Source organism: Nothoprocta perdicaria, unplaced genomic scaffold (genome assembly GCF_003342845.1).
Source record: "Nothoprocta perdicaria isolate Ctin4 unplaced genomic scaffold, notPer1 scaffold_44, whole genome shotgun sequence".
In the NCBI taxonomy this organism is placed as follows: domain Eukaryota; kingdom Metazoa; phylum Chordata; class Aves; order Tinamiformes; family Tinamidae; genus Nothoprocta; species Nothoprocta perdicaria.
Genome location: NW_020455688.1, coordinates 4,026,586 through 4,053,522, shown reverse-complemented (window position 1 = coordinate 4,053,522; position 26,937 = coordinate 4,026,586). Strand labels below are relative to the sequence as shown.

The 26,937-nt window shown below is 38.6% G+C and overlaps 1 protein-coding gene across 5 annotated transcripts in view; it reads left to right on the top strand.

Moving 5' to 3' along the window:
* MAGI2 (membrane associated guanylate kinase, WW and PDZ domain containing 2) overlaps window positions 1–26,937 on the top strand; it is a 674,980-nt gene that overhangs the window by 590,437 nt on the left and 57,606 nt on the right. For 2 of the 5 annotated variants that reach the window (XM_026046372.1, XM_026046376.1), the window contains exons 12-15: window positions 4,014–4,203; window positions 15,158–15,199; window positions 20,739–20,830; window positions 25,086–25,278. In XM_026046372.1, coding sequence (XP_025902157.1) covers window positions 4,014–4,203; window positions 15,158–15,199; window positions 20,739–20,830; window positions 25,086–25,278 — 517 coding nt within the window. The remainder of the gene's footprint in view (window positions 1–4,013; window positions 4,204–15,157; window positions 15,200–20,738; window positions 20,831–25,085; window positions 25,279–26,937) is intronic. The other 3 variants (XM_026046373.1, XM_026046375.1, XM_026046374.1) reach the window with 3 other exon arrangements.

Below are 26,937 nucleotides of genomic sequence, written 5' to 3'. Positions count from 1 at the left end.
TGCAAAGGTCCCTTCCAGCCAACCTTTCTGGTTGATATGATTTTAACATTTAACCCCAAGATATTAGCTCATGTCCTGTTTTAAAAATATTAATTGCCATGAAAAATGTTTTATCAGATACATTTCATTAACACAGAGACATGCTTACATGTTCACAAGCTAGAAAAGTTTAGCATCTTGCAAATGATGGATATGAGTTATTAAAAGTAAACACTGATTCATTTAGCATTTTAGTTGGTTTTGAAGATATGTGGAAATCTTCATCGTATTTACGATTTGGATGATATTGGCTTAGATGAAAAAGCCTTCTGGAGTTAGCCTTTCTGCAATGAAGTTGTGGTGAAATTGTGAAGACTGTTAGCAATGACTGCATTTAATTTGTCAGTGCTATATTAAGTCATTTTTTAAAGTTGTGACAACATTCCCACTGTAGAAAGAAATTGTAAGACGTAATTTTTGGTTCTCTTTCCTTTCCTCCTTTCTTCCTTTTGCCTCTTTTCTCTNTTTTGCCTCTTTTCTCTTTTTTTTTTTTTTTTTTCTTTTCTTTGGCTTTTCTATTGTCTACTTAGAGTGTAAAGCCCTTAGGATAGTGCCTATCTCTCATGTGAGGTGTGTAGGAAAAGAGGGTTCTGACTCTGCCTGGGGCCTTCCAAAAGCAATATGAATAACAATAGCAGTACTCCTTAAGGGATCTATAGTTTTCCAGTTTTCTTCTTTGGGCATCTTAATGCTTTATTTGGCAACTTCACAGCCTTTCATAATGAATGCAGCAATGCTTTTTGTAGACTATAAAATACAAATATTAATTAATTAGGTAGTTGATACAGTTCCATTAAACTGCACTGGTTTCAGTGTAAAGTGCTGAAGGATGGATGGAATGAGYTGACACAAATACTGTGACATAAGTTTGTTTATTATCATAAATAGCAGAACAACTGCAGCTTTCTATCTTTTACGGGCTACCCTCTTCTCACCAGTWCAAGGTTCCTGCCTGTTTGGAAAGTTCAGCTTTTTGCCTTCGTTAAAAATTAATGCATTTATTTCAGTTTATTTATTTAAAATCAGATCCTAAGATCTGTCAGTATCAGTGTTCTTTTTTATGTACATAGCAACTATATATATATCAGCATGTTCCTGATGTTTTTCCATGCTGTTCTGGTATAGAAACATCTAGATTATAATCAGGTAGCACTTGCCAATAATCAGTCTAGAGTCTACCTGTTCTGAAGGAGGCAGTTCTTCACGCTCAAGATTTAAGCCAACCAGTGCTCACAGAATAAGGTAACCCCACCAGTGTGTTGATGTACCTGCATGCAGACTGACCGCACACAACTTGACTGTCTTGGGGATCTGAGTGGTCTCAACATGACAGTGGGCCAGTGATGAACCAGGTTAAGCTAGTGTGCATTCCTCTATCTRCCAGTCCTTTATTTTGAGAAATAATGAGACACAAGCCCTCTTGATGTGAATAAAAGATTGAACCTGGGTGCCGTCAACAGCCAGGAGATGTAGCAAGACTTCCTGCCACCGCAGCACAGCAGCACTTAGGTGTGATAGGGAAGAAACACTGCTGATGGCCCAAACCCAGATTCCTCCTCTGCTTGGGTGAGTACTAGTAGGCACCACCACTGCCCCTAACCTCWCCTGGGAAGGAGCATCCACTGGTCTCCTTAAAGCAAGAAGAGGACCACCTTGACTGGAAGATGAGAAGAGAGGAGCTCCACTCCACAGAGGGGAAGCTCAGAGATGGAGCATTCTGTGTCTTGGTGGGCTCAGCATCCCCTACTAGCCTGGGCTTCCAGAAACTCCATGTGATTTCTACATATTTGGTGTACRTGAAATATTCCATAATTGATATAACATCATCAGTGCAAACTGGTCAAGCAATATTATCAAKCCCTCTTTACCCAACTTTATATTTGACACTCTTTACTCAGTRTCATTCTTACTTATCTCCAAAAGTGTCTTTAACTATGACCTATATTTATGGTAACTTACCTTCCAAAACACTGCTACTACATAAATATTTAACTGGCCTGGGTTTGGGAGATATATTTCCTCTTCGTTTATGTAACTGCTTATGTTAACAGTATTCCCCACAGGTAAGAACATTATGCTCAGTTTCTAACTTCACACTTTGAGATTTAGAGCTAACCAGCATGCAAGAATTAGACATATGGTACCCAGCAGGGCTTGAGCAATTGATCTCCAGTTTCTTGTCCTTCCAAAAGGAAGGACAAGACTTTTCCCTCCTCTTTTCAAAACCTATTTAAATGCCTTAATTTTACTGAGTTTGACATTCTAAAAGAAGTAAACACTTTTATTTCTGTACTCCAATAAATAGGAAACATATTTGCTTCTAGATAGTCAAGGTCCCTGTGTCTTTCTGCTTCATATGGCAAGGCAGATAGTTCGGCTTCACTGACTTCTGCTCTTTTTTAATGACTTCTGCTCACTTAGCAAAATMCTAGAATTGCAATGTACACTTCAGTCACAGTACTTAAGTGATTCCAACTACTGGTTTCTATAATATGCTCATCATCATGATGCTGGACCTCTCCAGTTGCCAGGTGGGAATACACGTATTGAAGCCAGCTCAAGCCTGTTGCTCTCTTTGAGATTCTTTTGTTATGTTGTTGAGCTTTTATACTCTATGTTGCACTGAGCCACGTATACACTGCACCCACGCTCTGGCTATCTCAGGGAGGTGGTMATATTCTTCTGATAAACTCAGGARGAAATATTTACAGCAATTGATCCACTCAACAGATACAGATCCCAAAACAGTGGTCATCCCCTGCTCCCCTTTGTGTGGAGATAAAGTCTGCTGTCTGTGCAATAGCCATAGTTTGCATCCTACATTATTTCTGAGCGTCATGGGCACCCTGCCTCTGTCTGTCTCCTTTGGGCCTCTTYAGCTGTAGGGGTTTATTGGTTGGACACCTAAAGAACACCTAGTTCTGGAGGCTTTACGGACATTAGCTTTAGAAGAGGTCAGAGGAAAAGAAACTATTCACTTCTTGGAATAAACATTTCTTTAACTTAGCCTCTTCAAATGCATTTGCTATTGCAATTAATGTTAATAACCAAGTCTTTTTAAAACAAAAAATRTATATCTATACAAGACTATATAGGTCTTTTACCTATATAGTATGTCATACTATCTTACCTCTGGATTGATGTGAGATCAGTAAAGATGGTCTTGGGTGAAATATGAATTGAGATAGCTTTGATGTATAGACAAACAGCTTCTTGCTTCTCTAAATGTTCTGGAAGAGTTGAAAAGCTTATCCTGTGCTTATGGGTTTGGCTGGATGGCTATGATATAATATTTGATATAAGAAAGAAAGAAGTGAAAGTTGATCAATTAATACCCACTTTTCTCTCACAGTGTTCRGTACTTTATCATTTAACCTTTGATTGTCACTGGATGCTCAAGTAGCTACTGTAACAGATCTCTCTTTGGGAGTTTTTTCAACAGAAGCTGTGAAATTCGTTTTCAGTTACAGAAATCTGTGCGATTCTTGCTTTGCAGTTAGCTTTTGTCATGCATTCTCATAAGACTTTTAAGATCATTTCGTTGCTGTATACATTTAGCTGGTCTATATGCACTTTGTTGTTGTTGTTAACCAGTATTTCAGTTTAGGTATTTTGATGAATCTGGTAATTACGTCTTCATCATTACACAGATTCAGCCTTTAGCAGAATTGCTTTCAGTAACTCAGAGCATTCTCTAAGAGATATTCAACATAACTCTGGTATAAAGCTKGGTCCTAATCCACATGGAATCATATTATCTCAGAAATATCACATCATCTTGTGACAAACAGGTAAATTTAACCAAGTAATTTTAAAAGCAATGCAACACACACACCTTTCATCTCAAAGAAACAGCAGAGGGGTTTGACAGGTTTTACAAAATACATATTTGCCTCTAATTGAAATCACTGTGATTGTGGTAGTCATAGCTTTTACAAAACTTCATCTTTATTCTCTGTATGTTTTTATTCCAGATGATGGAAAGATGGGAGAATCAAGGCAGCCCTCAAACAAGTTTGTCAGCTCCAGCTATACCACAGAATATTCCCTATCCACCCGCCCTTCACAGGAGTTCATTTCCTGATTCAACAGAGGCCTTTGATCCACGAAAACCTGACCCGTATGAGCTGTATGAGAAATCAAGAGCTATTTATGAAAGTAGGCGTAAGTGAAAGCCCTGTTCACCCTGAAGAGCATTTAATATTTCAAGCTTTTGCCTATGAATGTATCACAGCTAACATAATTTTCCATAATTATCTTTTGTAATTTAAAGCAAGTCAATTTCAAACCCAGATCATTATAAATTATTCAAAATTCTACTCCTAATATAGTTTGCTAGATCTTGCCTGTGTTTTGAAGTTTTTTCTTTCACCATTTTGTTTCCTGATATTACCCCACTTCTCATTTTCACTCTTGAATCCTTAGTAACAACATTGTTCCCCTTTCACTTTAAAGTGAGATTTATAAAAGAAATGCTAGATTTATTTAGCTTTATAAAAATTACTTTGACATTTTATAACATTGTCCTTAGTGATTAAGAAAAACCTATACTACTAGCAAGTACTATTTGAAAAGCTGTACAAAACAAGACTGAGCTGTCAAGGTTCCCATCTTAATTTTATTTTTCATGTTTTTAAGGAGTATGCCACATACTTTCCTTAGCATAGGTAAAATGAATTAAACTCATTTAATCCTTACTTTAATAAATATGTTAGCTGGAAGTGTTATATTTTAGATCATCCAGAGTTTCATGCTTACTTAGGTCAGAATTTCAAAATAGTTTATATAATAAGAGCTTTTTCATAGCAGATATTCCTTGCACATACCACCTTTCATTTCATTGTACACATTTCTTTATTCTGTAAGTCAAACTACTTCATAAATTAGACAAAAAAATATTGCCCTACTGCTACTTCTGATTAGCCCATTCATATGACATAAAGATAAATCTAAGTTTCCATGATCTGGACGGAACACTTTTCCCGAGCTTGCATGGGTATCTTCTGAAGGAAATACATTATTGTCAATAACATATGTTAGTGATAATGATATATTATTGTCCCAAACTATTCCTTAGTGCCTTAGCCTTTACACTTTAGCTGCAGCATCATCTGCTCCTCTTTGGCYTTGGCTCTCTCTCTCTGCATCATGCCAACCACATTGAAGAAACACCAGGATTCATTTTGATGGCCTCTAAATTTCATCTCAGATTCCTATATTCTTTGTCACTGTGGCCAAGGCCAGCATCTTCTGCCATGTAAGTCCATGTAGTAGAACTCCTTCCTGTCAGCTCTCGCACATCTGAGACACTCTCTTCCCTATTCCTCCAAGGTGTTAAGTTCAGAAAACCTCTGTTAAGGTCATTTTTTGCACAACCCAACTTAGCTCCCTTTCCTGATGCTCTTCTACTAGCTATAATTTGCTAATGAATCCATTTGATGTCTTCAGAGCTTTTCGTGTTTCTCCCTTACCCCTCCCTGAGCCTTTCTCCCTTCCAACCCCTGATGATACCAGTGAGCATTAACTCYAGTCCAGCAATGTCTTGCTCTAGCAGCTTCTATTTCTCTCAAAAAAATATTCTCTTCCAAATTAATCATTCCATGTGCAACACTTTTCTGGACTAATTCTGTATATCTGTGTTCAGATGCATTTTCCATACAATGCCTTATGCTGTGGYACTTAGGGAAAAAATGAAGAAATAAGATATCTAGTTTGTTGAATATAATTTTTTTTCACATGATATGAAAAAGGTGGGTCTGAAAAATATGTAATGGAGCAATGAATTAGTAAAAATGAGTAGGTATCTCTAATCGATCACATCTGTCTCTTTCGCTCCCTAAATGTGATATCCTCTGCAATCATGGCCCTTAAGAAAGCTGTAATAAACTCAGGGTATTTTGGAGAAGAACTTTTCTTGCAAAATTATGGTAGAATATATCAGAAGACTTGTGCGGGATCTCTGCCATCCCTGATATCTGGGACATAGGAGAGTACAGAAGTAGTACTACACTCTTGTGTAGGCCAGTATTTTCTTACATAGTAAGAAATTTAGATAGCTTACAAGTAAGCTTACCGAGCTTACATAGTAGAGCATGGCAATGTAATTGAGGTGCACCTTCAAGAGGTTCAGTAGATATCTCTAAATTCACTTTTCATCATCCAACCTTTCTTCCCTTTTTTTTTCTTCATTAGTAGATGCCTGAAATTAAGCTCACAAATTTATTTTAACTATTTAAATATCTTGCTAAGGTTTTTCAACAATACCATAGATCTTATATACCCTTAAATAAGACCTTAGAATTTACATTCAACCTCCCTTAAAAATGCCTGATCTTCAGTTATGAACTTCAATTAGGAACTGAGCCTGCCAGGTTATTTAGGAACGCCACATGCCGAATGCTATTTTAATACAACATATATTATATGCTAATGCAGCATTTTTCTCTGTTCCAGAAATTATTATTGATTGGACAAGTTCCCCAAACAATGTTTTTACAGAATGTACTAGCAAAAATTATTATTTCTGAAATTTTGAAGATATTTGAAAGGGGGATCAGGATACAATGTGGAACAGTCCAAAATGCTATAAAAGAAAGTTCTTCTTTCCCCTTTTTTCTCTTTCTCTTTCTCTTTCTCTTTCTCTTTCTCTTTCTCTTTCTCTTTCTCTTTCTCTTCCTTTTTCTCTTCCTTTTTCTTTCTCTTAATTTTTCTCTATTTTGTGTATTAATGGCTACAATGACAAATATATAAAAAAATAATCCCGAGCTGAAATTCTCCAAAGTGCTGTGTTCTGGGACTATAAAGAGAAGTGCTTCCCCACGAGCAGTTTCTATAATAAATGAAATATTTTAGCAAAAAAAGCTGTATTTTCCATTCAGCAAAGGCAGAACAGTCTCTTGCAGTTAAAGACATGGAGAGTGACAAAGCACAGATTAAAGACAGTCTACATTAAACAGATACCTTAAAAAGACAGTTAAGGTCTAAGACCTGTGGCACCTCCCAGGCCCAAAGCAAGAAAAGGAGGGATGAAAAGCAAAATTATAGTAGCCATTTGTCCCAGATTTCCAGCCATGTCCTTATGTTTCATCTGATCTCAAAAGCTTTAATCCATTCTGACACTGTTTTACTACAGATGTTTTCTCCAGGCCTTGATAACATCCACAGTTCCAGCCAGATCCCTTCTGCTTTCTTTCACATCCCTTGGTCGTAAATAACTGTCACCAAGCATTGCTGTTCTCCCTGGCACTTTTGTTTCATGGGTGCCGTCAGCACACGTTTTAGCAAATTGAATTCATCAAGCCTTTAATTGCTTCTTTTCTCCACATACATAACATTATCCTAAGTGAGAGAAACTAAGGATAACATTATCCTAAGCGAGAGAAACAAGCAGCAAACCTATTAGTGAGTCAAGAAATTGTCATCTAAATTGGATGTACGGGAAGGAGAGTTTTAAAATAACACAAACTTCATTTCCCACCCATATGGCTGTGTCAGATTGGTTATCTTCACTACAGACACACTCCTAAAGAAGTGTACAGAAAAAGTTCAGCTACTTTTTTTTGTTCTTTGTATTTTTTTGAAGTACTTCTTATCAGAGAGCAAGTTTGCCTTGTCTCTTGGCAAGACCTAAAAAGAAAGAGTTCATCTTCTAAAGATAAAGCAAAGAAGTGAACAATCCTGACCTGGAAATGCTCAAAAAAGAAAAGAGAGAGTGTTAGATTGCTTCTTGCACAGTCAGACTGGGTTATTAAGCAGTTCGTGTCAGTGCTGCTGTAGCTCCGCATTCCTGCAGATCCTTTCCCTGGCGGATCAGTCGGCACTCGGGGCTCCCAAGGGCTCTCTCGAAGCCTCCTGCTCCCCTGCCAAGGAGCTGAGAGCATCGTGCGAGGAGCACGACTTCGGTGACATGACTGGAAGCAAAGCCAGCCAAAGGATCCAGACCTGATTCACAAGCTTCTGCTCCAGCCGCTGGATATAGTCATTCCTAGCTAAAGATAGCAAAGGACAGGCTCCAAGCGTGCAGTCACCACAAAGGCTCATCTTTTTTTATGTTGCAGAAAACTTTTGCACCTTAGGCATATGAAGGACCCGTATGACCCTGCTTTACAGGGAGATTTCAGTTTTTAATGACCATATGTGAATTACTAAGGATTACTGCTTATCTGCTGAGGGCAAGTTTTCAGCATCGGTTCTACCAGTACAGTAGATAAATCAAACAATGCAGTGGCACAAAAACTGTGCTTTATAATCCTTACCTCCCTGCAGAGCTGTTGTCACGTGCTGTCACCTCTCAGCTCTTACCTGTTTGATGACACCTGCTAGAGTTGGTACCTGTCACTACTATCAATGGCCTAAAAGCAGCAGCAAATGTGCTTTAAAATGTCACAATTTCCAACAACTAGTGGTAGAATATCATATCAATCAGACTATCTACCTAAATTTTAAAAGAAGGAAAATTTTATCTTCCTTCCTTCCTTCCTTCCTTCCTTCTTTCCTTCCTTCCTTCCTTCCTTCCTTCCTTCCTTCCTTCCTTCCTTCCTTCCTTCCTTCCTTCCTTCCTTCCTTCCTTCCTTCTCTTTGCTATCTTAAACCATGTACCTCCTTTCCTTTGTCTTTTTATTTGTTTACTTTTACTTCTCCCCAGTAAAGAGAGCTTACGCTTCTTTATGCTCTATTTTTGGCACACTCAAAAATGAATGATAAAACCTACTCAAATAACCTTTTTTTCCCTTAATTTTTCCTTTCCAGTTTTATTTGTCTTAAAGGCAGACCCTTTCTCCATATGTAAACACTTAGGAGCATGCATGACAGTATGACTCTATTGAGGGAAGTTAGGTATGGGAGCTGGCATATAGCACATAGGATTAAGAATCTCATATGCATGAAAAAATGATAGAAGTCAGTATGCAGCAGTTGTTGCAGCAATAACTAGAGCTCCAGTGCTGTCATTGACAGAAATCCTTCTCTTAAATTTAGCATTTCTGCTTTAAGAAGTTCTCCTTTTCCTCTTTTACTCATATTTTATACTGAATATTGCTCATTGTCAATACACAGCTAATAACAAACTTTGCTCTGTGTAGGCAGACATCAATCAAACATGGTGCATAAATCCATAATCATATTCATAATGACATAGAATGTTATAAAATGTATAATAGAAATTCTGTTTAATTCTCTTCTAAAGAAAACAGTAAAATAAAATACTTGTTTACAGTAATTAGGATATATTTATCATCCCTCCCTGTGCCCTTAAGTCACTGTGGTAGACCATGACTGGTGACATAGAAATGCCAGGAAGAAGAATGAGATAAACTAGTGATAAGCTCTTAATAAAAGTGAAAATCTGGACAACTACAGTGCAATCTTTTACTAGAAAGACAAAATTTTCTGTTTTAAAAAGCTCCTGTGTTGATGTTTCTCTCGACTGTGGTATCATGAATTTTCTCAGTTCTTTTCAGACCATCGGCTGGCTATAGTATGCACTGTATTTTTATATGCTGCCAAATAGTTAGATGAACTGGAAAAGAACCAAAAAACAAAGGCCACGGGCAGCTATGAAACATGTACGTAGCATATGTATTAACACAATGCATTATTTGCCCTCACATTTTCTTATGCAGCCTTATGAATGACTTTCTCTGAGGCACCGAAAAGCATTTTTATACATATTTGCAAGGTGCATTTCCTCTGAAAAGTCATGGAAAGTGTTTTAGGAGTGGGGAAGATTTATCAGACAGCCTTATACTGAGTGGCCAGACCAGCATTTTCTAATCAATGCCTGTTGGCTTAAGACCTACAGAGYTGGACTTTTTAAAATTGAAGGATAATTTTCACTTATTGTTATTGATTTTTTTCAAACGTCAAATTTCAAACAAATTTCAAAAATTGTTGTCTTCTGACAACAATTTTGCTTCTAACAGTTTTTTTCCATCTTTGCACATCTGTAGTCTGAATGATTTTCACATTTTATTTATGGTGTTTTAAAAAGATCTATGTACATGTATGTGTGTATATTTATTTACAAAATATTGAATATAACATATAGTACTATTAGAGTGTTAAATACTTAGTATGCCAAGGATTACAGCTTAGTATTCCTTTCTTTTCTAYATAGACAAAAGGTTTAGGAGTATGAGCCCAGAAAATGAGGCTCTAGTTCAGATATTCCCTGCACTCAGTTTGCTCTCAGCCTTTCTTTTCATCAGGTTCCCACCCCTGATGTCTCTGAGACAGAGYTACTTTCACTTAATAAATATGAGGGTGCTGGTAAAGTACTGGTCGGTGTGCAAGCAGCTGAGTTGCAGGAAGGTAATTTCTCTGCACAATACAAATTGTTGTTTTCTTTTCATCTTTTACTACCCCAAACAACAGCATAGAAAAGGTCTAATAATTTATGTTACTAAATAAAATTAACTCCTTTCCATTAAGAGATCACATCAAGGGGAGAGGACAGTTTAAAAGACCAATGTCAAATAATTTTGTATTGTTCATCCCTCCAGGAAGAGTTACTCACCATGACAAAATGTTTTTGTTAGTTTTATAAGAACTGACAGTGAAACCAAAATCATTTTAAAATGAAATTATAAGAATATCATCACCATAGGAGAGTGGATGTAAAGTGATTTTGATTGCAGGATTGYGAAGTCGGTCTTGGACAACTTATGCTGATAAGAAGTGTCATTTTTTCATCTAGCAGCAGTACTAAAGATGCAGTAATCCTTTCTCTTACACAATATACACTTTATTAAAAGGTACACATGTAGATTTTCATCTGACAGGTTGTATTGAAGATGTCAAAGTAATAATTTAAGTAAGAAAACTGACACATAAGCCCTGGAGAGTTGGTCACGAGTGATCGCCTCCAGCTGAGCTGCGTGAGGCCCCTGGGAACTGCATCATCTATAAGGGGGTTCACACTGCCCCTCACCTTAGAGCAGGTTTGGGAAGGACATTGCAACATGATTGTTTTCATGCCTTTTATTTGGAAAATGCTTGTTAACCTAAAGTGTGAGTGGGGCTAAGAYGCTGCAACATGAACGCTTACTAGTAGTAGATTTATTCTGTATTCTCTCAACAAAATCTGATCTAAACCTTTAGGCCTGAACTTACATTCATAAAGCAGCAATTGCCACACTAGCCAGCCTCTGTTCACTGGGATTATCTCATTCATTTTTCTCCCTAAACTTTTTCTTTGGAAAACATACTAACCACAATCTGCTAGATTTTTGAGATACGCTTTTTTTCCCCCAAAGACTCTAATGAGCAGAGCTAAACCATTCCCATTCTATTCACTCATGGGAATCTTTAGCACACGAGAACTTTTCATGAATAAATAGTGCTGGAAGAAGACCCAAAAGAATTGTAATCTCTCACATGTGGGTTTTTTTTTTTTTTTTGCATTTCAACAGTACATCGACACCTGAGGATTTTTCAGGATGTTCTTCTCAAGAGGCACATTTCCTTTTCCATTTCATATTCTCTAACTTCTACTCGTTTAGTATACTTATCATCAAAAAGATATTACTTTTATCTGCGAAACTGAGGCATATTGACAAAAAAGATAAGGTTGTCAGTAATAAACTGTACTCACAGATCTTTCTACCTAGTTACCTATGTGTACTGAAACTGCCACAGACCAGTTTAAATTCCACTTCTATTTGTGTATTTTGCATGTTAAATTCAGAGGCGCTTTGAAGGAGGTATTAGCTAGTTCTTGTCCCTTCATTTTGTTAATGGTCACAGGCATTTTTACCAGCGTGCAGGATACTTCTTGTGTACCGTTTCCCAAAAGAATTTGTATCTGACAACATTCTTAAATAGCTAAAGCAAGGGGGTTTTAACTAATAGACAGAAAGAAGACCTGGTGAGTTTTAGATTCCCCTGAGAGATTGGGTGGATGGATATCTATGCATTTTATTCATGTGAAAATCTTGGAATAGAAGCACTGTCAGTGTGTGAGATTGTTTTCCCTTAAACAATTCTTCCCTTAAAACAATAAGAATTCATGACCTAGCTAAGCTCATGGGTTGTAATAAGTCATAAGGGAGTAAGTATTACAGAAGTTCTCTTCCTTTCCTCTAAGCATCTAGACATACCTAGAAATTTCCATATTACAGTGTTTAGAAATAAGACCCAAGAAGTCATGTAATGATACCTTACCAAGGAACTCAGAGTCCAAAATCTCGGTTTTATTTCCAGTTACAACAGCTAGTCCAATAAAAAACGTACAGATCTCCCTTCCTCTAGATATGAAACTTTTGCAAGTGGACAACTTGTTTTCTCATCCTGTGAGCAGATAACAGAAATGTAGGATATTTAGTTAAGAAGTAACCAACTTTCAAGAGGGTGGAAAAAAATGATTAATAAACCACTCAGTATAAAGAAAGGGAACTAGGATTTAACAARCTCAGAAGGTAACTCTTTATCCCGTTTATTGTGAATTCTCTACCTGTTTAGAAATTGTAGAGATGTGCATCTCACTGCTGACTGGGAAACTTCTAAATCTTGCTTTTACTTTACTAGACTTATTGAGAGAACTGGACTTGCTTAGCATAAAGAATAAAATCTGAAAGAGATCTTCAAGTAAAAACAGTTGGTACAGAAAGAAGAGTTTTCCTTGTCAAGCATAGTCAAGAGTAATGGGATAAAAATGCAGCAAGGTGGATTAGATAAGGATTAGAAATGCTTCTCCAAATATAAGGGCATTTTGTAAGCATTAATAGAGATGTCCTAGAGAGCTTGTAAAGCCCCAGTTACTGGGAGTTTTTAAGAACAGATTAGGCTAGCTGAATCCAACAGACAAAAGATGGGCTGGATCTGGCTTTTCACCGAGTATAGCAGGAAATGTCTGTACTGGCAGCAAACAGCTTTCACAGTTGAGAGCTTCCCATTGCACCATGATGTAACTGGACATGCAAAGTGCCACCACTGAAACAGAGCCTGGAGGTGCTGCTGCTGCCTTAGTTCCTCCCGAATGAGCCACACACCTCTGTCACCCTCACAAACACCCTGTCCAAGCAACAGCGGGGAGGTCTCTGCATCACACACATTGAGCACACCTTTGGCTGGTGCTGTGTGATGCAGAGGGGAGGAAAAYGCCCCCTTCCATAGGAGAGAAGCCATCAAGATCCAAGGTGCTGCTGGAGGTCCTAGCTAGYAGGGTCTGAGTCCTCAAGCTACCAAGGCTGAATCCCCTAGAGCCACTGAAGCTCCTTGAGAATTGCCTTGTTCTCTTTTTTGTCACAATTTTAATGTAATTGTACCTGTTTAGCTTTGCTATTTGAAGTATATTCTGAGGGATACTAGGGTGACTCCAGGCACAAATGGAAACACAGAATGACCCAGTCTTACAACAGCTACAACAGTAGTTCTAGCTCGATGACCAACAGAAAGGTTTCAAACAAAAGCTTTTTTAGACAATTGAGATTTAATTGCTTTCTGTGAATTAAAATCATCCTGTCTCTTTTAAGGATTCCATCAAAATCTTGAAAAAAAGTGAGTGGGAAAAAAAAAGTTCTTCCAAATTTGCAATGGATCCTCACCTGTTTCAAAGGTTTTGACTTTGCATAGTTATGTTTGTGGAATAATTTAGATCTACATAGCTCCTCTCATCTGGAAGGATTCTAAATTACTTTACAAATTCTGAAGTATAYGGAGGGAGTGCCTCCTTTAAGCATCAAAGTAAAGATGTGCAGACACCTACAAACTAGAACACACTTTAGACAACCTTTAACATTAACGCAAATACTTCATTAAAACCAAAAGYGTGTTCCCATCCAATTCAATATCCGAACTGTTCTAGATAAGCAGAATATCAGTTACCTCAGTTTGGGCAGATCATGACCATTGTGTAAATACTCTTATAAAAGAGGTGTAAGACATTCAGTGGCATCCATCTCCATTTTGAGGAAAATGTATTAATTCTATAGCATTAGTGCTCTACAATGAGCATTATTGGAGCTGTGAAATGTTGAGTAATGCTGRAACACTGCAGTTTTTGCTCCTTTTAGGGAATGATCCACCAGAAGGCCAGGAAGGTCATTTTAGTCCAAAGTCTTCCGAAGTGTTAGGGAGCTGTCTGCATGAGAAATACTGTCTTCTCATTTCTCTCACCACTTCCAAATATTTCCAGAGGGCTTCGATGGGTCAAAAGCAATGCCTTCCAGGGCATTTTCTGACCTCTTTCTAATTGGAAAACATGGTGCTTAAATTCCTTTTATACTCATCTTTTCCTTCTATTTCATGAGATAATATATACTTTGTGTATACTTTATCTTTGTGAATTGTTGTCCTACAGATGCTGATGTAGAAGATCCCTGTTTATATCATGAAATACATGATATAGTGCTTTGTTTTAGTTGYGTGGATGTGCTAGTTCTTTTTTCCCTATTTTCTGTTGGGATGCCTCCAGTGTGAGATGTTTTGCTAATCACTCTGGAGGCTGAAGAGATKGTAAAACAGAAGTCTATAGTTAAACTGTGACAATGAATCCARCTATGGATTTGTTCCAGATTCCTCTAATGCCAGCAAAGTAGTTGTAAATAAAAAACAATCCATTATTGGTTCACTGTATCATCTAGTGAGATGTAAATACTATGAAGCTGTCTGTACTACAAGTGAGTTGAACGACTTTGCTTTCACATGCAACCGGTTGTTTTTGTTGATGATATAAATATATAATCTGTTAGCAAAATATTGCTCTTGATAATGAAAGAGGGCTTGCAGTTGAATTGGATAAYAGCAGGAGTCAAGTCATCTAAACARCTTGTAAACTTTCCTTTTGTTGTGGTCTTTGAATAAGCAATAACATTAAGAAAAAAAATAAGCCCCAACTTTCACCTTTTTTAATACAGTAACAATTTAATCTTCATCACAAACTATGTTCTCATAAAGGAGCACTCTTAACTGTCTGTTTCACTTCACCTAGAAATGGTGAAGAAGGCTTATATCTAGCAGGAAGATACATGTCAGGAGGAAAGGGATATGCAATAAATGAAATATACAGTCAGAAAGAGAAATTGCAAGTCAGTAATTTAATGCACAGCACAGAAAATGGTGCTGCTTCTTTACATATCTTGAGAAATGTATTTCATCTTTAATTCCCCATTTTCCTATTCAGAACAAGTGCTGCCCAGGACTGGTTTTCGAGTGGATTCCTCTGGCAAGTATTCCTCAGCCTTCATTGTTCTGTAAACTAATTGTCCTCCATTTTATGTTTGAGTAATTATTTCTTTAATCATTTCTCCAGATTACGGCCAATCAGCCCAGTCACTATTTTCTTTTTATATGAGCTGTAGAGGGGGAGGTTATAGAATGCTAACTCTACATCTTTTTGTAATAGATTTTCATTTTGAGGAAGGAAAACCACTTCATTTTCCTCAGACAGTCTTTGTGTGTATTTAACAATATTTTTTGTGTGCTTTGATACATTTAGTGTTTACTGTCCTACCATTAATAGCATAAAAATATTTTTCTATAGCTCATGCCTACAACTTAGTTTAAGCATTTTTTTGCAATGAAAAAAATGATATCAATTTTGCCTTCCTTTGCAAAAAAACAGATTGATGTGTTACATAGACCCAGCCATTTCTTCCTCCTATACATTAAAAACTCATTAAAGGCTTTTCTATTCCAAAATATTTTGGATAGGTTCCTAAATTAAATATGGGTTTGGGCTGGTTTTGCACACCCTGTTAGGTTAAATAACTATGTTTGGTATTAATTCCTTTTTTTTTTGGGGGGGGGGCTTTCTGTAGTTGGTTATTTACCAGCTCTATAAATATCAAAAGGAAATTTGTGTATTTTTTAAGAAGTTATTAAGGTTGGAAATCAGAAGACTTTTTTCAAGCTTTTCACATTTTTCAAAACATCTGAAGCCCAGATAAAAAATTGTTGTAGATTTGGGTTAATCACAGTTCATGATAATAATTTACACATAATAAAAAATGCTCATCAGCTTCAATAAAAAAGTCAAAATAGCTCTTATTTTTAGCAATAAGTTTGAGCAAACCCAGAAAGACTGTAAAGATCTTATAACAAAGCTCCGCCTCCTTGTTTTATTTACAATGTAGAAGAAATTTAATAAAAAAAATCTTCGCCTTTACAGTATCATCCCCAATAACAGGTTTATCTCTATGAATATCACTCAGCACTTCCAAGGCTTAAATTATCCATAAAACAAATCTTCTCTACATACTTTCAAGAAACAATTGTGTGTGCACTTTCCAAGGTGCATGTCATCTAGAAATTGAAATGAATACAGTACAGAGATGTAACTGAGAGCTGATGATCACGTCTGAACTTCTGAGATCTCACTGCTGTTCAGTAACAATATATTCATTGCATTTAAAGCAAATCTGCCTTCTTCCATAAGGCAGGAAATAGAATTTCTGGATGCTCTTTGCTACCCTTGCTGTGCAGCAATGATAAGATCACTGCTTGTCCAATTCCATTCTTAAATTCATGGGAGATCCRGCTGTTTTTATAACCTAGCCAAGTGAATTGGTTTTGTCACTTCTGACCATTAAGTTTCCTTTTACAGAAAAAGACCAAACAAAATACTCTAAATATAAAAAAGACACTGAATCTACTAACAGTGTAGTCTGCTGTTCCTTTTCTATTAAAGAAGTGCAGAGAAGTAAAGGAGAGGGGGAAACCCTGTCATTCCTATGGAGGATGCCTTTAGGTTAAAATTAGGTTTTATAGAAGAAAAGTTGATGTTTTGGAGATGGGACACATAGGTGAACCAACAAAACACGCTCTGCCAAAAAGCAGACTATACTGATTAAGGCTTCACTTGACTCCCATGTCTGCAAACCTATTAATTTATTCTTACTTGGCATGAACTGCAAAGGTACCAATCTAGTTTATAGCAAGAGAAAAAAAAAAAAAAAAAGAAAAAAAAAGATTCATTTTCCATAATGAAGTCATATTAACCAACAGTTTGCAATATATTTCAAGGCATGGAAGTGTCATTTCTTTGTAAGTACAGGCAGTTTGCTTTGTACATATGATCAATCAAAAACCTGCACCGGCAAGAAGAGGCAACATTTATTTTATCTATTAATCTTTTTTGGGGGGAAAAAAGCACCAGAATCATAGAGAGGTAAGCACTGAAGAAATATCAGAAAGAAAATGTAATCACTTCCATGGGAAAGAGTACCTGATTAATGTATATGCAAGAATACTGAAAGCATTGGCACATGGTAATAAGGAATGTTAATCAGTCAAGCCTGAGTTCCTGTCGTCAGAACAGCAACTATTAGTCAACATTTTACCTATATTGAGGAAAAAGGGAAAAACATTTTTGATAGTCAGCAAGACTTCAGAACGTATTTTAAAATAAGGATTAACTATGGATATGAAAATAAACTGAGATCTAATGCAAAAGAAGCTTACGAAAATAGATTGTGTCACACTAACCTGGTAACTGATATTTTTTGCACCAAAAAAGTGGTACCTACTTAATCAATCTAAACTTCAATTAGGCATTTTACAAAATGCTGGTTATAGCTGATACTCTTACATGCTGACCTGGAGCTGGGATCAGGTCCAGATAAAGACATTCCCCCATAGGCTCTTCAGGCGTCTGTGGGGTAGTTGTCTCCAGCTCAACATAAAGCCAGCCAGTGGAGTCATGTCATCCTGCCTGACGTGAAAACTGAAACAACTGGAAATAGCAGAGGATGGAGTGCTCTTAAGTATAGAAGTCAGTTGCAGGGAATAATATCAAATTGTAGTGAAAAAGTATAATCATCATGGGGTATAATCACCCAGGGAGGTTGTGGAGTCTCCTTCCCTGGAGGTCTTCAAAACCCACCTGGATGCCGCCCTGTGCCACATGCTGTAGGTGTGCCTGCTTGAGCGGGAAGGTTGGACTAGATGATCTSTAGAGGTCCCTTCCAACCTTGAATATTCTGTGATTCTGTGATTCTGTGGGTGCAATCCACCAATTAAAGCACAGAATGAGGAAGGTGACRTAGTGACAAAGGCACAAAAAAGGCACAGTTGCCAAGTGTCTTCTTTACTCAGGTCTTTTTTGCTTGCTTTTTGCTTGCAATATCTGGAAGCTGGGCTACATGACCAGGGATCCTTTCCAGTCTTGTATTTCTGCTGCTTGATGGGACAAAAAAGAATATTTTTTTTAAAGCAGTTTTTAGCATACAAGGAAGAGTTGGCAGCTAATGGGGTCTGTAGACTTCTAGCTCCCTGGCAAGGAAAGCTCTTYGGAGCAAGCATTGCCACAGTCAGTTAATCTACAAGCTTCCAAAATATGTTACAGCTCTACAAAAGGAAAASTATTCCCATGTAGGACATTTTTAGCTTAAATCTGTTCATGGTCAGCTTAGCTTACCKTTTTCATTACATTCTAAARCAMCAAAAGTTCCACAGGAACTTAAGGAAAAAATCTTAATGGTGCTGGTGACAGAGCACTCAAGCAGGTTGCCAAGACAGATTGTGGAATCTCCTTCTCTGGAGATACTCAAAACTCTCTTGGACAGAATCCGTTTGCCATGGAATTGCCACATGCTCTAGGTGACCCTGTGTGTGCAGGGTCGTTGGACTAGATGATCCCTAAAGGTCCCTTCCAACCTTAATGAATCCATGATTCCTTTGGTAGAGAGACTCATAAAAAAAATAACAAAAATAACACCTTTTATTTTGGAGTCTGATACCAACACTGGTTTGGTGTATAAAGTGTGCCGGAGTATGCACCCTTTGCAATTTCACATTCTTATGCTTTTATTAATGTGTCCGCAACTGTGCATATCACTCATGGCTGCACGAATAAACCCTGGAAGCAAAATCTCCTGTGCATGTTAGAGCTCAGGAGTGTCACTACTGCTGTGTCCCTCTCTGATGTCCTCTCCCTAGTCCTAACCCCGTCCTTGTTACACGGACACATCAAGCAAGGACAGAGCGCTATCTTCATACTAAAATTCCTTTGACTCTGACAACTTTGAAACAACCTTTGCCTTATGTTAATAGAAATTTGTGCATACACAAATTTCATTTGCTCTTTTATTGACTGCTGAAACACTTATCAAATAAATTGAAGAAAAATCAGTATAATAAGATCTTAGGAGCTATTTTGTTGTCTAAACATATGGGAGGCAAGTTAGTAGGGAAAGGCAATAATTTTRTTTCGCCAGCTGAGACATTTGAGGAAAATTCAGCTTCGGTCTAGTATTAGTATTCATTTCTGAAGCAGTGTGCAGGTCTCCATAATATGCTGTTGTGGCAGTCTAGAGAGAATTTTATGGCCCAGTGATAGCATAGAGCTGCTGTAGRTGGCTATGGTCTTCTTTGAAGACCTGCCTAGAGCTGAACTGATGGGTCAGATGTGAGTGAAAAGGGATCACTCCCTGGCTCGGATTCACTAAGCAGCATCCAAAGAATCTCCTCTCCATTATCATTGCTCAGTCTGTTACACTCATCATCTTAGAAAATGAGACAGTGACCACCAGGGCCCATGAGCTGGGAGGGATCCCCTGAACGCTGTCATTTGCGCAGCATCCACTGGCTGGTAATGAGCTGCTGACGTGCTGTGTTTCAGCCATCTGGAGTCCCTGCCCTCCTAGGGAAACACGGCGCAGTTGGAAACAACATGAGCAGTTTGCTGAAATAAAGCTACTCGTTCCTTTCTGTCTTTGGGGGCTGACAAAATGCTGGCGCTGGCCAAAAGCTCTGTCAGGATTTATAGCTCGGAGTGCAATTTGTACAAACGACCATTCTGCTAGTAACTGTCCTGCTTTAGGTGATGAGCCCAAAGTGTCTCTAAACATCCTGGCAGAAAGGCAGCTAAAGGAGACAATTTATTAGTTCTTTAACTACCAAGGCTTTTTTTTTTTTTTTTTTTTTTTAATCTCTTTTGTATTTTAAGGGCACCTGGACCCAAAACAATGGGCTTTGTCACATGAAACTAAAGACCCTTTTACAAGAAGCTCATTTGTAAAAAGCACAGTTCCTGAACTGATATAATCCAGGGCAGAATGTATGTTTACAGGCAAAATATGCAGGCATATGGAAGCACAATTTTAATGATTCATAAAGCTTTAATTGAGTAGCATTAAGGAGTTCAAAYCCATTATGTTAGCTTTCAATTTAAACCCTAAAACTCAGAGGCTTATAATGCTAGCTTTCACCAGAACTTTTTATTGAGGGTATTACCTGACAGTAGAGTACTGAAAAGTTACATTATGTAAAAGACATACTGCTTTATCCTTGTGTATGGAACTGAAATGTTCTGTGCTGATTATTCATCTTCCCTAAGTTGGACTGATTAATTTTCTTTATCTCCTGTTTCAGCTTATTCTCTTTAAGTTTTAACAGACAGCAAGGAAAATCCAAATTAAACAGCAGAGATAGCTGAACAGCAAATTATGATACGGTCAATCTTAGGAGGAAGACATCATTATAACCTCTATTTTGGTCAAAATTTTCCAGTGCCATTCTCCTGTGAATGTGTTCTAGTTTGGGCTTGGTGCATTTTGCTGAACATAATCATCTTYCAAAATACCTACATTTTCAAGTGTCTTCTCTTTGTCTGTGTACAATGCATTGTGTTCCATTTGTTCCCACTGGCTCTAGACAGGCTGTCATTAGTCATCCATGGTGAACAAAAGCGGGGACGGAAGATGGTGTAAATTCTCTGGACAAAACAAAAATGCGTTGCTCAGTGAGATTTCCCTTTAAACCAGGTCCCGATTACAAGGAACTGGATGTTCACCTTCGGAGGATGGAGTCTGGCTTTGGCTTCCGAATCCTGGGGGGAGATGAACCTGGACAGCCTGTGAGTTGCTTCTTCCTAACTTTCCATTTTATAATTCTAATATCTTTGCAAAAATCAGCTCTGTAACTGAAGTGTCAGACACTGCAGGCGACTTAAGATCTATGTATGTTTGTTTCTAAAAAAAAAAATATGTATTTTAGTGAAACATTGATATACAAAAAGACTTTAATGTCCAGGAGTTAGTGAGTATGTCTTTGGGAGAGCAGAGTTGCTCGGAATGACTTTCACAGTGTAACTGGGRCTTGTCACTGGGGTCTAATCCTCAAGCTATGCCTAAAACACTCTCATATCACAACACTACACATAGTCTTTGCAGCCCATCTTACCACAGTGAAACACTCTGGCTATACACAATGTATAACTCATTGATAGATTGACTTATACAGRATAATACCATTTTCATTTAAGCATTGACATCAGCAGAGCAGTATCTGAGAAAACTTTTCTCTCTCTTAAAATTATCGATATCTATTGAACTACTGCTAAATATTAATAGTTTATTGATACCTCCTTTAAAAGGAAACAAGTGCATGGGATCGACAAATATGATTCATATGCCAATWTGAAGGCCTCATTTTAGAATAACTATTTTGGAATGGATTCTCAAAGCTACACAAGGACATCACTATCAGAATAATGCTGTTTCATCCTCTAAACCTGCCGTGTGCCTGAAGTCCCTCTGGCATCTGACCTTCTGCCATAGCACATGTAAAAGCTTGTGCCACACATCTCCTATCCTAACATTCTTCTAACCAAACATTTTTCCTGTCTTCTCTGGAAGGCCCCATCAACATACTTTCTGAAAACTCACTCCCTGGATGAGGCCAAAAATGACATCTCTTAGGGTTTAGAAAGGACAYCCCATTTTATCCTGCAAAGAGTGTGAGCTGGTGGAATGTTCTGAAATCTCCATCTACCTGCTTTAGACACTAGCATCTGCTGGCACTTCCTATCTGCCAGGAAAGTGTCCCTGGTTGCCAGGCTGCTGCGTATTCTAGGGAAGAGCCTCTCTTGGTTTCTCCTTCAGTACCTTTTCCATTACAAATGGGTGATTAAGTAGCCACTAGACTGAGTGGCTGGCTCTGCATTTTGAGTTTTAGGGCATCCTCATAAGAAAAAGTGCAGCTCAAATACCTCATCCAGTTGSTGATTATTTGCATAAAATGGGATAGTTTTGACCTAAAGGAGCAGTAAAACTGCTTTAGAGTATCCAACACTCTGTTGGCTAGGAATAGTTGCCTGATTTGTGGGAGGTTGGAATTTATGTCTGCTCAAAATCAAGAACAGGAATTTGGAAATGAGATATTTGCTTCCCACCTGCAGGTGTTATGCACCGTTGCAGAGCAAGTAGATCTTTCTAGCYTCTTCTCAGTAAAGACTGTTCTTTGTAGTTTCTTTTCAGCAAAAGATTGACCTGTCTTAACTGCCTAAAGCCAGATAGAGTCGTGGCTGGACACCAGTCACACAGGTGTGCACTCCCTCCAGGTCACAGACTGGTCGGGACTGAAAATGCTTCTTTGTGTGAACCACCTTCTGCGGTACCTCAGGGTCCTACTGAAGAGCTGCTCTCAGCTGCGCTTATCTTCAAGGCTGCTGCCTCTGTTTCAGGCCTTGGGAACACAAAAGCTTATTTACCCCACAGATATTGGTGTAAGAGGCTTTATGTCTCCCTGCACACCTTGTCTCACAGTCCCTGGGATTTAATRTCAAGCTGGCTTGAGGCTTTGCATCCTATATGGCAAAAAGATGCCTCAGAGCTCGGTGTTGCCATGCTGGACTTTTCAGCTCTCTCTTTTGACCATCTGCTTGTTTTCACAGCTCAGATTCATCTTTAAGAAAGTAGATAGATGAACTCCACTTTTTCTTTTTTAGTTCCCATCTAGTTTGTACTACTAGATGGATCCTCTAATTAGATGTACTAAAGCACAAAACTTTTAAATTCTGCTTTCTCTCCCTCAGCATTCCCCTGGTCCACGATGGGCTGCCCACCTGCAGCTTTCTGTTCCTTTCACCTCCAGGAAAGGAGAGGCAGTTTCTGCCTGTCCTCCAAACCCCAATGTGTCCTATGAAACAAGAACTAAGACACTTTGAAATGTTTGTTTCCACTCTCCCACTGTGCAGCCAGATAACACAGAGCAAAGGAAGCTTTCAGTGCCTTTGGTCTCTGTGCTTTTGTTTCTGAAAAGGAGTATGGCTTCTTCAGCACAACGCAAGAAAATTCTCAGAGAAGTAGGATCTGCATAAAGTATTTTTAAAATAATGAGATAGATGCTATAGAGGGATTGTAGCAGAGTTTGCCTATATTAGCTGGCACCTCAGAATACTCCACCTTGCTTATATATAAGTGCAAAGATGGTTCCTGAAGGAAAGAGTTACATTTATAGTGATATTTCAAGCATCTAGATTGTGGGAGTCCTTCTCAAATCTCATAAAATCATTCCTCCAGATATATTTATTACATTTGTCATTAACTTGAGGTGTTTAAAATAGTCTGGCTATATTACAGTGAATTTTAACAGTACATGGTGCTGACACACGCCCCAAACCTTGCTCAGAACCATCACTGGAAGGTTACAACCAGTTCATAACTTGGCTTTGTACAGACTTTGATAATCACTGTTCCTAAGGGGGGAAGTATTTTGGATACATTCATATAGCTCAATAGCTCCTGCAAATCACAGGAACATGTACAGATTTAGCCTGAGTKTTTTCCTCATCCAAACAGTTTGCCTTGGATTTGTCTAATTTAAAATTAAATGCTTACAAGATTCATGTTTTGATATCTCTAGTGATAAATGTTAAGTCAGAGACATTTATTTCTAAGATGTTATGAAGTTGTCCGAAAAGCATTAGGATAATACAAACCACACCTTAGGAGTTCCCATTTTTCTCAGTGATTAGACAACAGGTTCAGATGATTAGCTTAAATTTAAACATCACAGACACTTAAAGTTAGGTGAGATGAATCACATCTTCTATGTCTGTTTCTTAATTTTACTATGTACTTGTGAAATAACTGTGTTCTATGCAGASACACTGCATCACAAAGTTAAATGATTATCAAGAATCACAAAGAGAGTGACTGTCAGCTCCAGCACTGATATCAGTTCCAGAGGCACTTTCCACCATGGATGTAGWCAAGGAAAAGATCAGATATGATTATTTAGACCAGTCAAAACCAATAGGAGTTTGGGGGACTTTGCAGGAGGTATTGATGGCCCACCATGCTGTGAGCTGCACTTGTGTTTCTCCAGAAGTAGAGATGAACAAACCGTTCAATACTTTGTCAGCCTTGAGTCAATTACAAAGAAACTGCAGATAATAAAAACCAGGAGCAAGTTACTCCCTACAAATCTTCCAAGCTGCCACAAGCTAACATCCATTTCCTTCCAAAATAACTCCCAGAAGTTCTTACTCCGTTGAGATTTGCAGATGCGAGGTTCTGAGAGTTCTTTCTGGAGATCTGTCTAACAGAGCTTTGAGCAGTTTTTATTGCCTGGTAGAAGAGCCTAAATGTATATTTCATAGCTGGAATTTACACAAAGCATTTTTCAAAGCTTTGATGTATATTCTTTCACTGTTTGAAGAACAGAGTGGARAACCTAAAAGAACAGCTCTGGGAACTCAGCCTTGCATGGCTTAACAGGAATCGTAGACCGCCAGGAAGAAGGGAAGAGCTGTACCTTGTTTTCTTTCTCTCACCCTTTGGAAGCAAAAGTGAACCAAATAGAGCTGGGGAAAATCCTCAAGGCTCCACATGGGATCCTGAAGCAAACTGTGTGGGTAGGGACACTTCTACTAGCCACACTGGGGTTTTTTTCACCCAGTTATTTATATTGTGCAGATATTGGGAACCCTAGATAAGTAATATGTAGCTTTAGTAATTTAAAGTCAAAGGAGCTTTGAATGCTATTTGTCTATTTAGATCTTCTGCATCATGTTATCTATAGAAATTCACCATTACTTAAGTGTCTTGATTTAAAGATTGCAAGTATAGATAGCGCTGAGATCAGGAGTCTCGGGTATATCGTTCCTGCCAGATTAGAAACATCATACCCTCTTGCCAGAGGTAAGAAAACATCTTCAACCACATCTGCAGAACAAGAGGGTGTCTGTCAAGCACAGAATCTGAATCACTAACTTAATTTCAACAGAAAAGGGGAATCACTATAATATCCATGCGACAAAATGTGTGGCTGTGTATGTGAGTGCCCTCAGTGTGATTTTTACAGGGTTTTGTTCCTTTTGTCCCTAGATTCTGATCGGAGCAGTGATTGCAATGGGCTCGGCAGACAGAGACGGTCGCCTCCATCCCGGCGATGAGCTGGTGTACGTAGACGGGATTCCAGTGGCTGGAAAAACCCACCGATACGTGATTGATCTTATGCATAACGCTGCCCGAAACGGGCAAGTGAACCTTACTGTGAGGAGAAAAGTGCTCTCTGCAGGTGAGTGGAGAGGATGGGGGAAAGGGAGAAAGAATAATAGAAATCAATGCTCTTGGCACAAAGAATGCTGTATATTTTTTTAAAAAATGGTGAAAATGAATTGTCATTTGAAAAAAAAAGGTGTCTGTCTCTCATTTCTGTGACAAAATTGCTACAGCTGAGTGTTGTTTCCTTTGGAAGTGGAAATAACATCAGCAGCCCCAGTGTGGTGATCATGAGTGCTCTGGATTTGTCCCATGCTGTCTYGGTCTGTGCTGTCTCCTCTTGTGTGCCCTTTTGGGACAGCATGTCCACCTAAGCTAGAGCTGGCGGTGTGAATAAGCCATCAGAGAAAGGCTTAAAGACCATAACTGTCTGAGGCAAGGACTCATTTCACACTTGTACATGTTTAAAGCCCATTTCTGGTCTCACTGATGTCATTTGGAGTTTTTCCCGCTGACTTCAATGCAAGCTGCMTAAAAACCTTCCTGAGCTGCAGCAACAGCTACAAGGAGCAGGACAGAGTCCACCCCGTAAGCAGAAAATATTATTCATATAATATGCTAATGTATTAATAATTCAAATATATTATTCAGAATATAAGTTTAAAGCGATACAAAGAATCTGAAGCAACTAAAACCTTTAGACTAGCTCAATGTCAATTTGTGAAAAAAAAAGAGACTTTGGGAAACGTCTGGCTATTAAAGTTTTAATCAGAGACTCTGCTCCAGTTCCATTAAAATCTTTGCTTATTTGAGGAAATTTATTTAGTTGCCTATAAAATAAAATGCGTGTGGTCAGTGCACCCCAGCGAGGGATCAGAAATGAGCCCGTTTCCAGCCTGTCCTGTCGCTCCGCCRCCTCCGCGCCAGCCCCTGCTGTGGCTCCCACCCTGCTCCCCTCTGCTCCGCATCCCGCTCCCGCCGCGGCGCTGCCGGCACTGACTTTCTTCTGTTACTGACTCCAGAGTCCTGCAGCCAGAAAGCTCCCCTTGCACCCGGCGCGACGCCCCCTCGCAGCTCCCCCAGCGCTAGGAAAGTGGCCAATAACCAAGGTAATGCTCCGGGCACCTGGGTCGCGCCTTCCCCGCGCCAGGCGGCTCCAGGGCGAGCGAGCGAAGCACTGCGAGGTTCTCCCGGGCCTCGGAGCACCGCGCTGGGCGATATYGGGTGCGACTCACTAATGCTTCGTCATTCCCAGAGCTGCTGCAACGTATGCTTTGTGGGAAAAAAATAATTAAAAATGAGCCATGTGGGATGTAACYGAAAAAAAAATTAATTTTAATATATCAGCTTTAATGTGATCTTTGCACTAATATGAATGTACACAGCAAAGGTTCTGGGGCTTTCTTACCTCCCTTCCGAACAGCTCATGCAGCTCCAGCTACCACTTTGCACAGCTCCCTTCCCCAAACCTGGAGCAGGTAATGACCCTGCTCAAGCTGTGGGAAAATGTGATTGGGTGAGTGTGGTATTCTGGAAACAGGAATTGTACAATGCCATCTCTTCAYAGACGGAAGCAACATGTAATTTTTCTGATACATATCTATGGTATGGTTGATAATCAAATGAYATTTAAACRTTTCCTCCTTTATCTTTCTTTTCCTATACTTAATGGCATTCAGTTCATTCATTTAGGGCCAAGCCAGCCTTGGTCATTCAGCAGGGTAAGATAATTTCC